At 36.7% G+C, this 13,747-nt stretch overlaps 1 protein-coding gene across 1 annotated transcript in view; it reads left to right on the top strand.

The window, feature by feature from the left end:
* LOC123533439 (NACHT domain- and WD repeat-containing protein 1-like) overlaps positions 1–13,747 on the top strand; it is an 80,568-nt gene that overhangs the window by 3,581 nt on the left and 63,240 nt on the right. The window contains exons 2-8 of the mRNA XM_053520625.1: positions 2,124–2,289; positions 3,890–3,921; positions 4,156–4,220; positions 4,777–4,882; positions 10,392–10,594; positions 11,005–11,120; positions 11,830–12,041. Of these exons, the coding sequence (XP_053376600.1) occupies positions 2,124–2,289; positions 3,890–3,921; positions 4,156–4,220; positions 4,777–4,882; positions 10,392–10,594; positions 11,005–11,120; positions 11,830–12,041 (900 nt within the window). The remainder of the gene's footprint in view (positions 1–2,123; positions 2,290–3,889; positions 3,922–4,155; positions 4,221–4,776; positions 4,883–10,391; positions 10,595–11,004; positions 11,121–11,829; positions 12,042–13,747) is intronic.

Consider the following 13,747-nt stretch of genomic DNA (forward strand, 5'->3'; position numbering starts at 1 on the left):
AAGTAATGTTTACAATAATCAGACCATGTACATGTCAACTCATTCATTTCTATAGAATACTAGTCAGTTAGGTGTTTATCCGTCACACAATTTCGTGTAAGTTAGGTTTTTATCCATTCTTCATGTAAACTGAGTTCGGTTTTTATCAAATCAAAGTTAGGTTTTTATCCCTTTTCTCGCTGTCATTACATTTGAACATGTATTGTGTCAACATGTAGTGGGTTAACAACATAGTGTAAAGGGGCCTATAAAGCAGTATATCTTTGCTTTCAAACAACAAAATAGTCGAGGCATCAAAAGCATAGAAGTATTTTTAAAGATTTTTTTGTAAAAGTTTTCATTGAAAAAGTTGCCTTGTTCGTCGTTTTTCCACCTGAATACACAAAGGTTGATATATTTAACATGATACATTTTGAAATAAATATACACTTGATCAATGGAGATAGATATAACAACAGAAACATTCCTTTATACATCGTAATTACACAGAAAACAAAGTTGTATCGGCTTTACATCCGCCATGTTGGCACTGAGTTAGGGTCGCTGAACAGAGTTAAGATTATCCGGGTACATGGCGTGTACATACCGTACATAGAACACTGACCTGAGTTCAACACATAGAGGATATTACATGAGTGTCTTTTCATATTGAATTTATTAAACGAGTTGAATAAAATAATAAAATGCGAGGCTCTGCCGAGCATTTTATCAATTTTATTCAACGAGTTTAATAAATTCAATGTGGAAAGTCACAAATGTAATATTCTTTTTATCACATGTTAGCCTTTTTTGTCGAAGCATAAAAAATTCGACTTTCTTATACTATATAAACAAGACAATTTGACCTGCGTCGCCTATACTATAAATGACGTCGACGTCAAAGCTTTATTACACTAGTGTATTATCATTTTTATTTAATGGCTTTATTACACTCCCGCGACGTCAAACATGTGATAAAAGTTATTAATAAAAGGTGGACACGTGTTTTTGGAGTGCTTGTTACATTTCCGTTCACAGACACTTGGGGGTCAGCACCCCTCCCCCTCTAAAAAGGCGAAAATATATTGGCTGACGGTTGGCAGGGGCGGATTGGAGGGGATAGGTGCTGACCCCCAAGTGTCTGTGTTTCCGTTGACCTCATGTTGTATTTGATGTCAGCATACCTGTACAAAATGTACTGCAATTACATGTTGAAACCAACAACAATTTGCCAAATGCCTTTTTCTTCAGAAGTGTCAAACTTTTTTCTAACATTTATCGTCGTAGGCCTAATCGTCTTTTATTCTTGTGAAAAGTATGACCATAGTGCTAAATTTCAACAAAACGCGTTACTATTAATAAGAGACAGGCTGTAATGTGGGATCCAATCGTTGTGACAAACCACGCCATTTATATCTTACATGAAAAACAAACAAATTTTTGCTTTGACTAAATGTTATAGTCAAGTTCATGCTAGAGAAACATATATTTGATATTTTTCACTATGAAAATAGCAGATAAATCTCACTCTAATTATTCCGATAACATACAATTATTTGTTCTAGAAGACTTTCCAAATGTGTACTTTTTCATTACGTTTGCGTTATAAATAAGTATACTAGTACCACTCACTACTTACGACGCTCGCCATTCGGATATGCTGAAATGGTCACTGTAGTGGATAGTGAATATCCGGACATGTCGTCAGACCGCCAAAAGATAAATAATTTGAGCCGGATTTCTAGTTATAAATGGTTTGTTTGCTTTTATTTTGCAAATCGCTCATGTACGTAACATTTCAATATAAAAATATCTTTAAATAATGAACAACATATCTTTCATTTTCACACGTGGCTACCATACCACTGGTATTGACTCGTCAAAACATTTTCAATCTTAATTTGAAACAAACAAATACTTAGTATCCTCCTGCTTTTTGGATACATTTGCATATCGTTTTTAAATCACGCCTTACTTTAGTCTAGCTGAACGTTTTAGCGGCCAGAATACCTTGCACGGGCTAGTGGAAACAAAATAGTTCCGTAGAAGACATGGAAAAGGTCAACATATAAAAACAATGCTTTTAACAATAAGAAAACTTGACTGGGAAATAATTAAACGGAATTTGCCTATTTTCATTGCAGTTCAGCCACCAGTCCCCCCTCCGCCAATTTCTCCACCAAAACAACACGACCCTGGAACAGAGGCGAAACAAGATGTCTCCAAACCTCTTGAAAAAACGCAGACACCTGGAACTGGGCCCGCAGCAGATGATAAAGCAACAAAAAAGGGTCGCCCAGCGACTGAGGAGTAAGAAATCAAAATTGATAATAACAAATGTCTTTTAATCAAGGAAGGTGCAACGTTCCAATTGTCCAATGTTGTATTCACGATATATCCGATTACTAATCGTGTAAGTTGAGGTTTCACCTCATTGAAATCGAAACTTGTGTTGGGGTGTTGAACGAAGCTATCGCAGATCGGTGGCTCTACCCAGATGTCCACCCGTGCCTGAAATTATGCTTGGATGGCACTAGAAACAACACAAAAATGCGCCAAATGACATTACATTGTGTCAGTGTTACTTAAAACCGTATATAGCATTTCGCTAGACGGGAAAAACGTGAAATTAAAACAAAGTGTGTTTGAATGCTGTTAATGCCTAGTTCACATTTGGCCTGCGATGCGTCTGCGGAGCCCGTGGACTACCCGTATCCTTCTTTCCGTGCTGCCTCCTTGTGGAGGCAGGAAGCGACGGTGCGATTTTCGTACGGATTCACGGGCTCCGCAGCCTCTACGATTATGTTTAGCGAAAAGTTATACACATTTGAAAAAATCGTTAGCCCGTTGACATATTGCAGGCGGCATTGCACAAACCCCGCACGGGCACCGTTATGAGGCCGCGTGCTGATCGTGCAGCCAACGCACGATTTCTGTGGACATGGTGCCCAAAAGAAATCTTACGGAGTTTGTAGACTCGTGAGACCTTCTCATGGCCCTTGCACAGCTGTTGCTAGGTTGCTGCTCGCTGCCCGAGCAGTACCCGTGAAATCGCATGTAGGCTGAGCAATCATCGCGCGGCAACCCTGCAGTGGCCGCACCATTGCCGTGCGGCGGCCTTGATATAGGCAAAACATTTTTCAGATGGTTATATATATATATTATATATATATATATATATATATATATATATATATATATATATATATATATATATATATATATATATATATATATATATATATTGGTAATCTCCAGCATGCTTTCATAATTCGTCTGTTTAGGGAAACGATAGTAACACTAAGACTCAGAGCGTCACCGTATCTTCGCAGTGCAGCCTCTGCACGGATACCGTACGGACGTTGACGATTTCCGTGGGCAGCTTGCGGAGACTTGCACAACTGCTCTGAAATTGCACGATTTTTTTATAATCTCCGCGTAGCGTCCGTACGGATTTCTCCCGGCCTTCCCACGAGAGCCTGTACAAAAAAAGTGGCACAATGCTTGTATATAATGTGAACACCGCAGCCCGTAGCCACCTAGGATTCCCCAAATTTATTAAAAAAAGTCTCGCTACATGTCAACTCTTATAAGGCTAGAAGCATTATACATGCATATGCTTAATTGCTGAATAAACGTTGTTGTTTTGTTTTCGTTGTTGTTTTATAATAGAAGCTGCTCTAGAAAAATTATTTTGTTTCAGTCTATTATAGATCGTAACATATATCTCAGAAAGTAAAACTGTTTTTGACAGAAATTGACCAGTAGAGACAAAAATACCGAACATTTGTTACTTATGGAAGAGTTGCATCCAATTTGGCAATATAAATTATAGAATAAGTTTTTACTTGGCATAGAAAATTTGAATAAATAGACTCGAATTTGATATATTTTTTCATCTTATTTTCAGAGAGAAGGCAGAGTTCACAAAGTTTTGTGAAGGTAAGAATGCAACTGTCTATGATAATTTGTGACTTAAGTAAAGTATTACTTAAGGGGATGATTAAGATGCTAGAAAAGATTAAGAAATTGTTGCTACCCCTTACGTAAGTTCAATTGGTTTATAATATTTATCGTTATATGCAGTTTTATGCTCGGATCTATTAACTTTGTGTTGAGCGGCCGACAGCTTAACAACTAGACCAGATACATTATTTTAAAATGGTGTCATTTTAGAACAAAAACAGAAAGCAAAGGAATTAGAAGATCAAATCAGACAAATGATGGCAATGTTAGAAAAGGTAAGAGCTTCGTTTTGAGTTATCTGCCCACCCTTGAAATGTCGTGATGTCTAGAGAAATTAAAGCTGTTTAAAGATCATATCCAATGGCTATCTTTCACTGAAATATCTTTATATTTAGATAATTACTTTAAAAGTAGAAACTCCTCATAAGAAATATTTAGCTTTCTAAATAGATAAATTAATTGTGTATTTAGAGCTACATTTACATGTAAATGCCGTGCAGTGACAGTCGACTGTTTAAAAACACTTTCAGTTTTTACTGGTACTACACATTTATTCTGATTGTGTTCAGCTATACACGTAAACAACGTGTAGTATTTTCAACATAATGCACAGAACTGTTAACACACACAAACGTGTTAATTTTATATTTTACATAAACTTTATGTAGTATTTACTCATGTTTTCAGATATGAAATTTGGGTCTAGTACACCTTTAACGTAAAATCATGGAATTCGTTTCGAACACCGAGCGTGAGGGCAGGAGACTGCGACTCGCATACTCCGTGTTTTAGATTTGAAAGGCACTGACCTAAATACTTTTTCTGTTGCAGACAGGAGCGGGGAGTCCGTCATCACAGGCTCTCATTGGCAATGTTAATATGGAATATCCATCCTCTTCGAAAATAGTCCGTATCTTCACAAGCAGCACATTCACAGGTTAGGTTTGTTTTTGTAGCATCATATGAACAGTTGATTAAATGTATATGTTACAGTGTAGCTGCATAGTTAAGCTTTTCTTCACAGACTGTTCATTTTCACACTGGCCATAGCTTTCGCAGAAGCAGGGGTTCCAACGCAGCGGCGGTGGAGGATTCGTCGCAGAAGCGGTGGAGAAATATGGCCGACTGACTACATTTATGCTGTCATCGGTACGTTTTCTAATGACCTTTTCACGTTTGACTGAAAACAGCCAGTGAGACAGGAGCCCACATGTGTACTCTTCCAACCAGAAACACTTGTTCAGTGCAATTCTTTGTCATTAATGTAAACACTTCTGTACAGTTTGACGAGGGGCTGCCGTTTTTGTAGAATTCGCATTAAAAATGGCAAAATCTTGTACAAAACGACCCCTGAGCATGTTTGCAGCAAAACGTAAGTACGGCCCTGTCAAGCAAAAACTATTTCTTCGTAACAGGTGAATTTTCATTACACGCATATGAAAAAATCGACCAAAAATGATTCCAACGCAGTGTGCCGTGGGTACATTTGCAACGCATTACGGTGGATCTTGTTTCTTTTATGTTCGTTATGGACTTTTAACTTAAGTAAACAGCATTTTCTTGGGATTTTGATAGGGGTAGGCCCATGAAATCACTTTGACATCAGCAACAGAAACTTAATGTTTAGTAATAATATACTTTTGAATGCACACACGAAAATCTTTATTTTAAACCATAATGTTTTTACTAAATCAACTGCCAAATAATAAAGCCGTGTTCTTTCGTACTAAATACACCCCCCAATTATGATTATTGATATTAAAGCATGAAGGTTTTCTTCATTTTCCTTTTCCCTTATTATATACAAAATATCAACTGACATCATAGAACAGACCAACTTATCTAATATACAAACTGACAGGGTTTCTGCTGTCCCTTTGTTTTTGCCACATATAATATCGAAGTCGGGTTTGCATTGGAGTGGGGGCGGGAGAGAATTCTTCAACACACTCCACATGCTGCAAGCATTTGTCATTTTTATAAGTTTTTAATCATGTTTTAGCATATTTAAGTATGTTCCCAGCTACAATTTTTCTTCAGTTTTTATAGTAAGAATAACTGAAATGAGTTGATTCCTTGTCGTCCTCTTGGCGCTAGAACAAGGAGTTAAAGGTCTCTTAATATGTTTGATTGGCGCTGTGGCAGTTTTCAGAGGAAAATGAAGATTTTGTTTTTCATTTTTTGTAACATTTCTTTCTGCTTGTCCGTTGTTAGTGATTTGTACTCTGTTTCTCCGTTTATCTTTCAATGTTAAACTTAAACATGTCAAGATAAACATTACTGAAGATAAGGCCATGAATGTGGCGTATGGCGTTAACAGGCTTTTCTTTTGATTTGACCTGGTAACCTAGTTTTTGACCCCACATGACGAAGTTTCGAACTTGACCTAGAGATTATTAAGATAAAAATTCCATGCACAGTGTGTCTATCATGTGATCGCGCTACGTCATTTTGAGCTCGAAAGTGGAAGTACAAAGGCAAACAAAAATTGAAAATTAGGGCGTAAATTTTTTAATCTATATATTGTGTTTATGTCGTGTATATGACTCGAAACCTATTTAAAAGTGCTATCCCCGCGATTTCCCCACCAAAAGCTTTTCGTTTTAATGCTATTCTTGTTCAGTTGACTTGCACATTTAGCGCATACTGTCGAAAGTGGTTGAACATGAATAGTGTTAAAACAGAAGGTTTTGGCGGGACAATTGTTGTACCGGGGCTAGCACTTTCAAATAGGTTTAGAACGATGTACATGATATTAACACAATATAAAGAATAATAAACTTACGCCCTGATTTATTATTTTTGTTTACGTTTCCAATTTCACTTTCGGGCTCAAATTTAAATCACGTAGCGCGATCATGTGATTGAGCACAATTATGTAAGTTTGTATCAAATCCAAGCATAAATGAAACCTTATATGACAGAGGGCCAGAATAGAAAATTTGCCTCTTTCAGGGGTTGTATCTCTTGCAATCTGACTAAAGTACATATCCTATTACGCTACGCTTAGGATCTCTATCGATAACCTCGTTCTGACGACCTTTCCGCTAGCCAATCAAAAGCTAAGTTACAACATTCTGCAAGCTTAAAAAAGCCTTGGTTTTTGATATCTACAATTCTTATGTCGTAAGAGGGCGGATAGCCGGTTAGCTCAGTCGGTAGGGCACTTGCTCTGTTAGCGAGGGTCCCGGGTTTGTACCTTGGACTGACTGCAAATTTTTCTTACTCTTTGACATTCGAACAAGTCGTCAGATTGGTTAAAATAAAAATAGATTTGCGAAAATAAAAATAGCAATATTAGAAATCCAAAACATACTGAAGACGAATGTGAATGGGTTGTTCTCAGATCTTCGTTTAGAAAATCAAGTACTTTAGTCAGATTGTATCTCTTGAACGTATGATGGAATCTGGCTGGTTTTCTATAGGAACCGAGATCTTATTGTGACTTAATTTGTGTGTAAATGTAGTTAAAGTCGAAAGTAAAATGTCACTGCCATCATGTTCATAAGGTGAACATTTTGGCTCCTTCAGGAATTAAAATCTGTTGAAAATCAGGTCTCTATCGTGTTCAAAAGGAATTGTGGACGGACGACGGACAGACAGACGACTGACGGACGACGGACGAAGGACAATCAAATAATCTCATCTTGTCACTAAGAAAAAAATCAAAACTTTTTCCTTGACACTTTGAGATTCTGTGGTAAACGTTTAAAAATAAACGGATCATATTGTTGAAGAAGAGGTAAATTAGCCTACTTGTAAAAAGTCTTAACTCAGTAACACAGCTGCTCAATGGCATTTTGTTAAGGTATGCTACATATTAGTAATTGTATTTAGTCAAGTTAGTTTATTATACGAGGTAGAAGTCGCATGTGATCAAATTAGAAAATAAATATTGTCACTTGATATTATGTATTTACGGATGTGCAAATCGATGTCATATTTATTCTACACTTTCAGTTTCTGCTGCTATCTAATGTCAAAGTGATTTCATGGCCCTACCCAATCACAATTCTGGGAAAATGCTGTTTACTCCAATTTAAAGTCAATAGCGAACATTAAAGAAACATTATCCACCGTAATGCGTTGCAACTGTACCCACCGCACACTGCGTTGGAATGATTTTTGGTTGATCATTTTGTATGCTTGCAATGAAAAATCGCCGATTACGGAGAAAACGTTTTTGCTTGACAGTGTCAGACTTACAATTTGATGCAAACGTGCTCAGGGGTTGTTTTGTACAAGATTTTACCATTTCTGATATAAATTCTACAAAAACGGCAGTCCCTCGTCAAACTGTACAGAAGTGTTTACATTAATGACAAAGAATTGCACTGAACAAGTGTTTGTGGTTGGAAGAATACACATGTGGGCTCCTGTCTCACTGGTTGTTTTCAGTCAAACGTGAAACACTCGTTAGAAAAAGTACCGATGAAAGCGTAAATATAGTCAATCGGCCATATTTCTCCACCGCTTCTGCGACGAATCCTCCACCGCCACTGCGTTGGAACCACAGCTTCTGCGAAAGCTATGGCCATTGTGATTTTTACATGTTAATTGTGAACCGTTACTTCAAACAGTTTTTGTGTATCAGTTGCATCTTGTTATTTTGTTGACTCATATCGCAGTTTTTGTGATTAAATATGTCTGGTACATATAAGGGAACTAATATTATAGTATCGACCAGTATTGAGTCTAAGGCTTCTAATTTTGTCTGTCTTGTTGGTACAATTAAGAAGATGTTAAACCACAAATTAAAGCTTAAGTTCGAAACATTGCGTATTGCTTTTGCCAAGAAACTTTGAGATATTGCTGTACACGCGTCTATAAGTTAACGAAGTGATTATTCTGTTCTTGTTTTCGAATAGTGTGCAGTTCTGTTACTAATTACTTAAGAAGAAAAAAAAAACAACAACAAACTTTTTGTTAGAATTATGGAATGAATTAGAACTTGTGTGACTCTGGCGTCGGTGTCACATTTGCTTGCAAGATTTTATCAGTAACCATTGGGTATACTGGATTGAAACTTCACACGAGACGTTTTAAGTCATCAAACATATTAACTCATTCAAGTTAGGCAACCCTTGGTTGAATTTGATTCAAAACTGTCGTGTTGTATGTCGGCAACAACTCCATGCATCGAATTGAAACTTCACACAGTACTTTCTAGTCATCACACCTACTGAAATAACGGACTAAAATAACTCTTGATTAAACTTAATACAAAATTATGACTCTTTTGTACTTGAAAAGTTCGCTTAAAGTTTTGCAGGCAACTAGTTATCAAACGGTTTTCAAGTAACAACTAAATTTGTTGGGTTGAAGCTTTACGCAATTCGTCACAGTCAACAGACCTGCATTGACCAAATAAGATAACTTTTGGTTGAGTATAATGTAAATTGTGGCATTTTTTTCAACTTAGAAAATTAAGTTATAGTTCCGCATGCAACTTACTGTTATTCTTGCATACCAGACGGGGATTTCCAGTATTTTTACCGGTGCTGGAAAAATCCATCTTACACCCCGGGGTGTAAGATGACTCTCATGCTGTAAATGACGTATTACGAACTACATATATGTAGAAGATTTATGTAATAATTATATTTTATTTCATAAAACGGAATAAAAATCCAATACCTTGACAATTCCTCTTTGTTCCTGATAGTATATTTCTCGATTCAAAAAACGTCATGACGTATTTCCTGTTTACGGACGTTGGTTTCCCGCGATTTGTTTAAATACGCTGCTGTAAGAAATAGTTCTAAAAAGAAAGCCGTTCGATTGATTTTATTTTTATCTTTATTTCTTGAATACGGTATGCAAGAAAAAGATTCTATCACTGGCTGTAGTTGCAGATGGGAATATCAGGCTCTCGGGTAACTGGTTACGCGGTAACTCGGCAGAGCCTCGTTACCGCCTAAACATATCAACGAGGCCGGAAATTCCACATCTGCGCCTACAACTAGTGAAAGAGTCTTATAATCTGTTTTCACGAACAATCAAAACGCACACAAGTCAGCAGTCTTCTTATCAAACATAATTACATATCCGAGTAAGAGAACTGACGGTTATTATGACCTTTATTTGAGTTTTAGTTTTGCATGCAAGTTGTTATTACTGCCACATTTTGTAATAAATTGTAATAAGATAACTCGGGTAATAAAGTTTTGCCTAGTTATGGCCCTTGTTTAGCTTTGTCGAGTGGTCGAGCGCTCTGTTTTACAGACCACTTTTCAGGTATATGTAATTTTAACGTAATGGACACATAATGGCAGTCGGCAATTCCCGTGCACTTCGGCATTCTCCAAACATTAATACTACTCATAAGAACCCATAATTCTCCGTAACATATAGCTGAGAAAGTCGAAATCGTGTACAACGGGGAATCCGTATTTCAGACGGATTTGTCGATTGTCATTAATATGCTACCTTAAATAATTGAATAGATACGAAGCAAGAGAGGAACATGTTGATGAAGGTCGCCTACCCGAAGATAAAGGAACACTGTCGTAAGGTTGGTTACGAGTTTCAGGTGGTAGATATGAGGTGGGGTATCAGGGACGAAGCCACCGATGACCATATGACAACCGAATTGTGTCTCAAAGAGTTAAAATTGTGCCAAAAGCTTTCGACAGGACCAAATTTTGTGGTAAGAGTTATGTAGGATACATGTTTTCTTTATTAATCGGACATAAGAGAGGTGTCTGAAAGTTATGCTATACTGCATTATGAATATAGAGGAAATAGACTAGCCCATTCATAAATATTGGTCTTGTTATAAAAAAAGCCAAATAAATCACAACTGGGTACGTATTCTCACACCGCTGAGAATAATGACAGAAAGTTCTAATAGAGTTGATAAATCAGAGACAAGCTGTATAACCGGTCAGATAGTGTTTTCTGTCTGTATTCTCTGCAGCGCTCATACAAAAACGCTATAGAGTTTACAAGTTTATTTTCAGACGTGCATGAAACTTATCTTACATTAGTCATGTCCGTTTTAACAATCTACACATCTTTTCCAAGTGTTAGTAACACGTTGATTATGGTAATTTTCAGTCTTTACTCTCGCACAAGTACGGCTACACACCTTTTCCAAGAGTTATTGAAGCTGTTGACTTTGAGAAAATATTTGACAACATCGAGGAACCAAATACAAAAGACTTGTTTCAGAAGTATGTACTATTCTATTTAATGTTTAATTACACTTTCGGGAAAATAATGATTTGATAAACTCGAGATTAATATTCTAAATAACTTTAATATATTGCCAGATGCCATTGACAAACAAGGATTAAAACTGTTGTTCAGCAAAGACACAACTGAAAACATTTAAAGACATCGGTACGGCCTACATTTTTCGTACGATATTGTCATTGAAAAAACATACAAAGTGCCCATTTTATAGCTAGGCATGTAAATAATTGAGGAAATGTTTGAAACTTTAAATATGACCACAGTCAGATATATGGGCGGGTCTTTTGAAGTATTTTGTTAGTGTTACTACAAAATGAATAATGAGCCTTTGAGCCTCTGAAGTTGTCAAGCCCGTCCGCTTAGCTCAGTAGGTAGAGCGTTAGTCGGCGGATCGCGGGATCGTGAGTTCGATCCCCGGGCGAAGCGTATGTTCTCCGTGACGATTTGATAGAAGACATTGTGTCTGAAATCATTCGTCTTCCACCTCTGATTCATGTGTGGAAGTTGAAGTTGGCAGTTACTTGCGGAGAACAGGTTTGTACTGGTACAGAATCCAGGAACACTGGTTAGGTAAACCTGCTAAACGTTACATAACTGAAGTACTGTTGAAAAACGGCATTAAACTCAAAAGAAACAAACTGAAGTTGCCAAAACTTGAAATATTGACTCTATTAATGCTTGCTTCAGATGGTTTACAAGGGATGATAACTCTGTACCTCCAGCATATATACTGTCATCAGTCAGTACACACATACCGGACTTTCTCAGTAATGATAAAGACAAACAGAAGGTGGCCAAGGATCAATGGTGGGAAGAGAGTCAGGAGATGCAGGAGGCACTGTTAGAAACAGTGAAGAAAGCTTTTGACAAGAACAAGGCTAGAAAATATATTATGTCTGGTAAATTGGACGCTGTATTTTGATTTACATTTTGCAATTGGGTTGCGGTTTTTCAAATCCTTATCTGTATTTTAAGTCATTATAGAAAAAATATAAATAATAATATTAAATGCTTTTGAAAAATGATAAGAAGACACTGTCAGAAAAGCGGAGAAAGCTTTTGACAAGAACAAAGCGAGAAACTATATTATATCTGGTAATTTGGACGCTGTATTATAATTTTAAATTACATTTTGCACGTTGATTGCAGGTTTCAGATCTTTTACTGTATTTGCTCTCCACGTGGAGATTTAAATATAATTATAGAAAATGCTGTTGTAGAACTTCCAGCCGGAAAAGCTTCCTCTCATTATCTAGATTATTTTCAAGAAGAAAGTAAATGTAGGAAGAATATATAAATAACATTATATATATATAATATAGGGATATAGTTTTAGCGTTGTCCTTCCGCCCGTCCGTCCGGAGCCATATCTAGAAAGTGGTTTGGAATATTTAAATAATACGTCATATACATGTTCATCACTATGGAGTTATACGGCCCGTCAAGTTTCAGTCAGATTGCCCAAGTAACACTAGAGTTACGGCCCTTAAAAGTTTCTAGTGTTAACTATATAGGGTACTATAAATATGGCAATTTCTGCTTCATAACTTGGGATATATTAGACATAGAACTATGAAGCTTATATTAAATTTAGATCATCATAATGTGGTATTGCACACACAATTTTGTCAGGATCTCTTTAGTAACTTCAGATTTATTGCCTTTTAATTGTTTAAAAATCCACATATTTGTACATAAGAAACTAACCAATTGGTAGAATTTCATTAAATTTCTTTCATTGTTTTCCATGAACATTTATTGTAAACATGTGATGTTGTGTACCCTCACCCGGTCACTCCCACTGCTTTGGTCACCTCCCTCTCACCCCCACCCCAATTTTTTTTTCATTCCTTATTTTAAAAATTTTCAAACGTTCCATGAATATTCATCAACTTGCAAAGTTGTACCCTTCCCCCACCGGGCTCCTCCACCCAATCACCCCCACCCCCACCCCGATCATGCAGCATTCGCCCCCCCCCAAAAAAAAAACAATAATTGTTTCTTCATTTTTTATTTTCCATCAATATTATCAACATGTGAAGTTTTTTACCCTCACCCAGTCACCCCATCCCCACCCCCCCTAGCTCCCCCTCCCCCTCCAAAATAAACAACTTTTTTTATTCCATTTGTTTAAATTTTTTAAACCTGCCATGAATATTTATCAGCATGTGAAGTTGTAACCACACCCACCCCTCAGCCCCACAACCACCCACGTTCCAGATTTCTTACTTGATTGTGCTGTCTTTAAAGGACAAATGTTCATGTTAAACAGCGACACTTGGTGCCAAACTACTCGAATACAATATTTTTTTTTCTAGTTACACTTCAAGCTAACATTTCAAATAACTCCATATAATTCTAAAAGCTAAGCTTATTACAGTAAACATATTCAATTCAAAATAATTTCATTAGTCAGGATCAACACGTAACGTACATTTATTATGTACACTTAAAACATTTGTTTTCTGTTAAATTGATCCTGACTAATGAAGTTATTTGCTTCATAGTAACATTCTTATCTTTTTGCCGGATATTTTTCTTTGCCATTCCTCACCACAAACCCATTCGGCGGGGGATACCAATTAATCGAATTTGCTTGTTGGAT

This window comes from Mercenaria mercenaria, chromosome 12 (assembly GCF_021730395.1).
Source record: "Mercenaria mercenaria strain notata chromosome 12, MADL_Memer_1, whole genome shotgun sequence".
Classification (NCBI taxonomy): domain Eukaryota; kingdom Metazoa; phylum Mollusca; class Bivalvia; order Venerida; family Veneridae; genus Mercenaria; species Mercenaria mercenaria.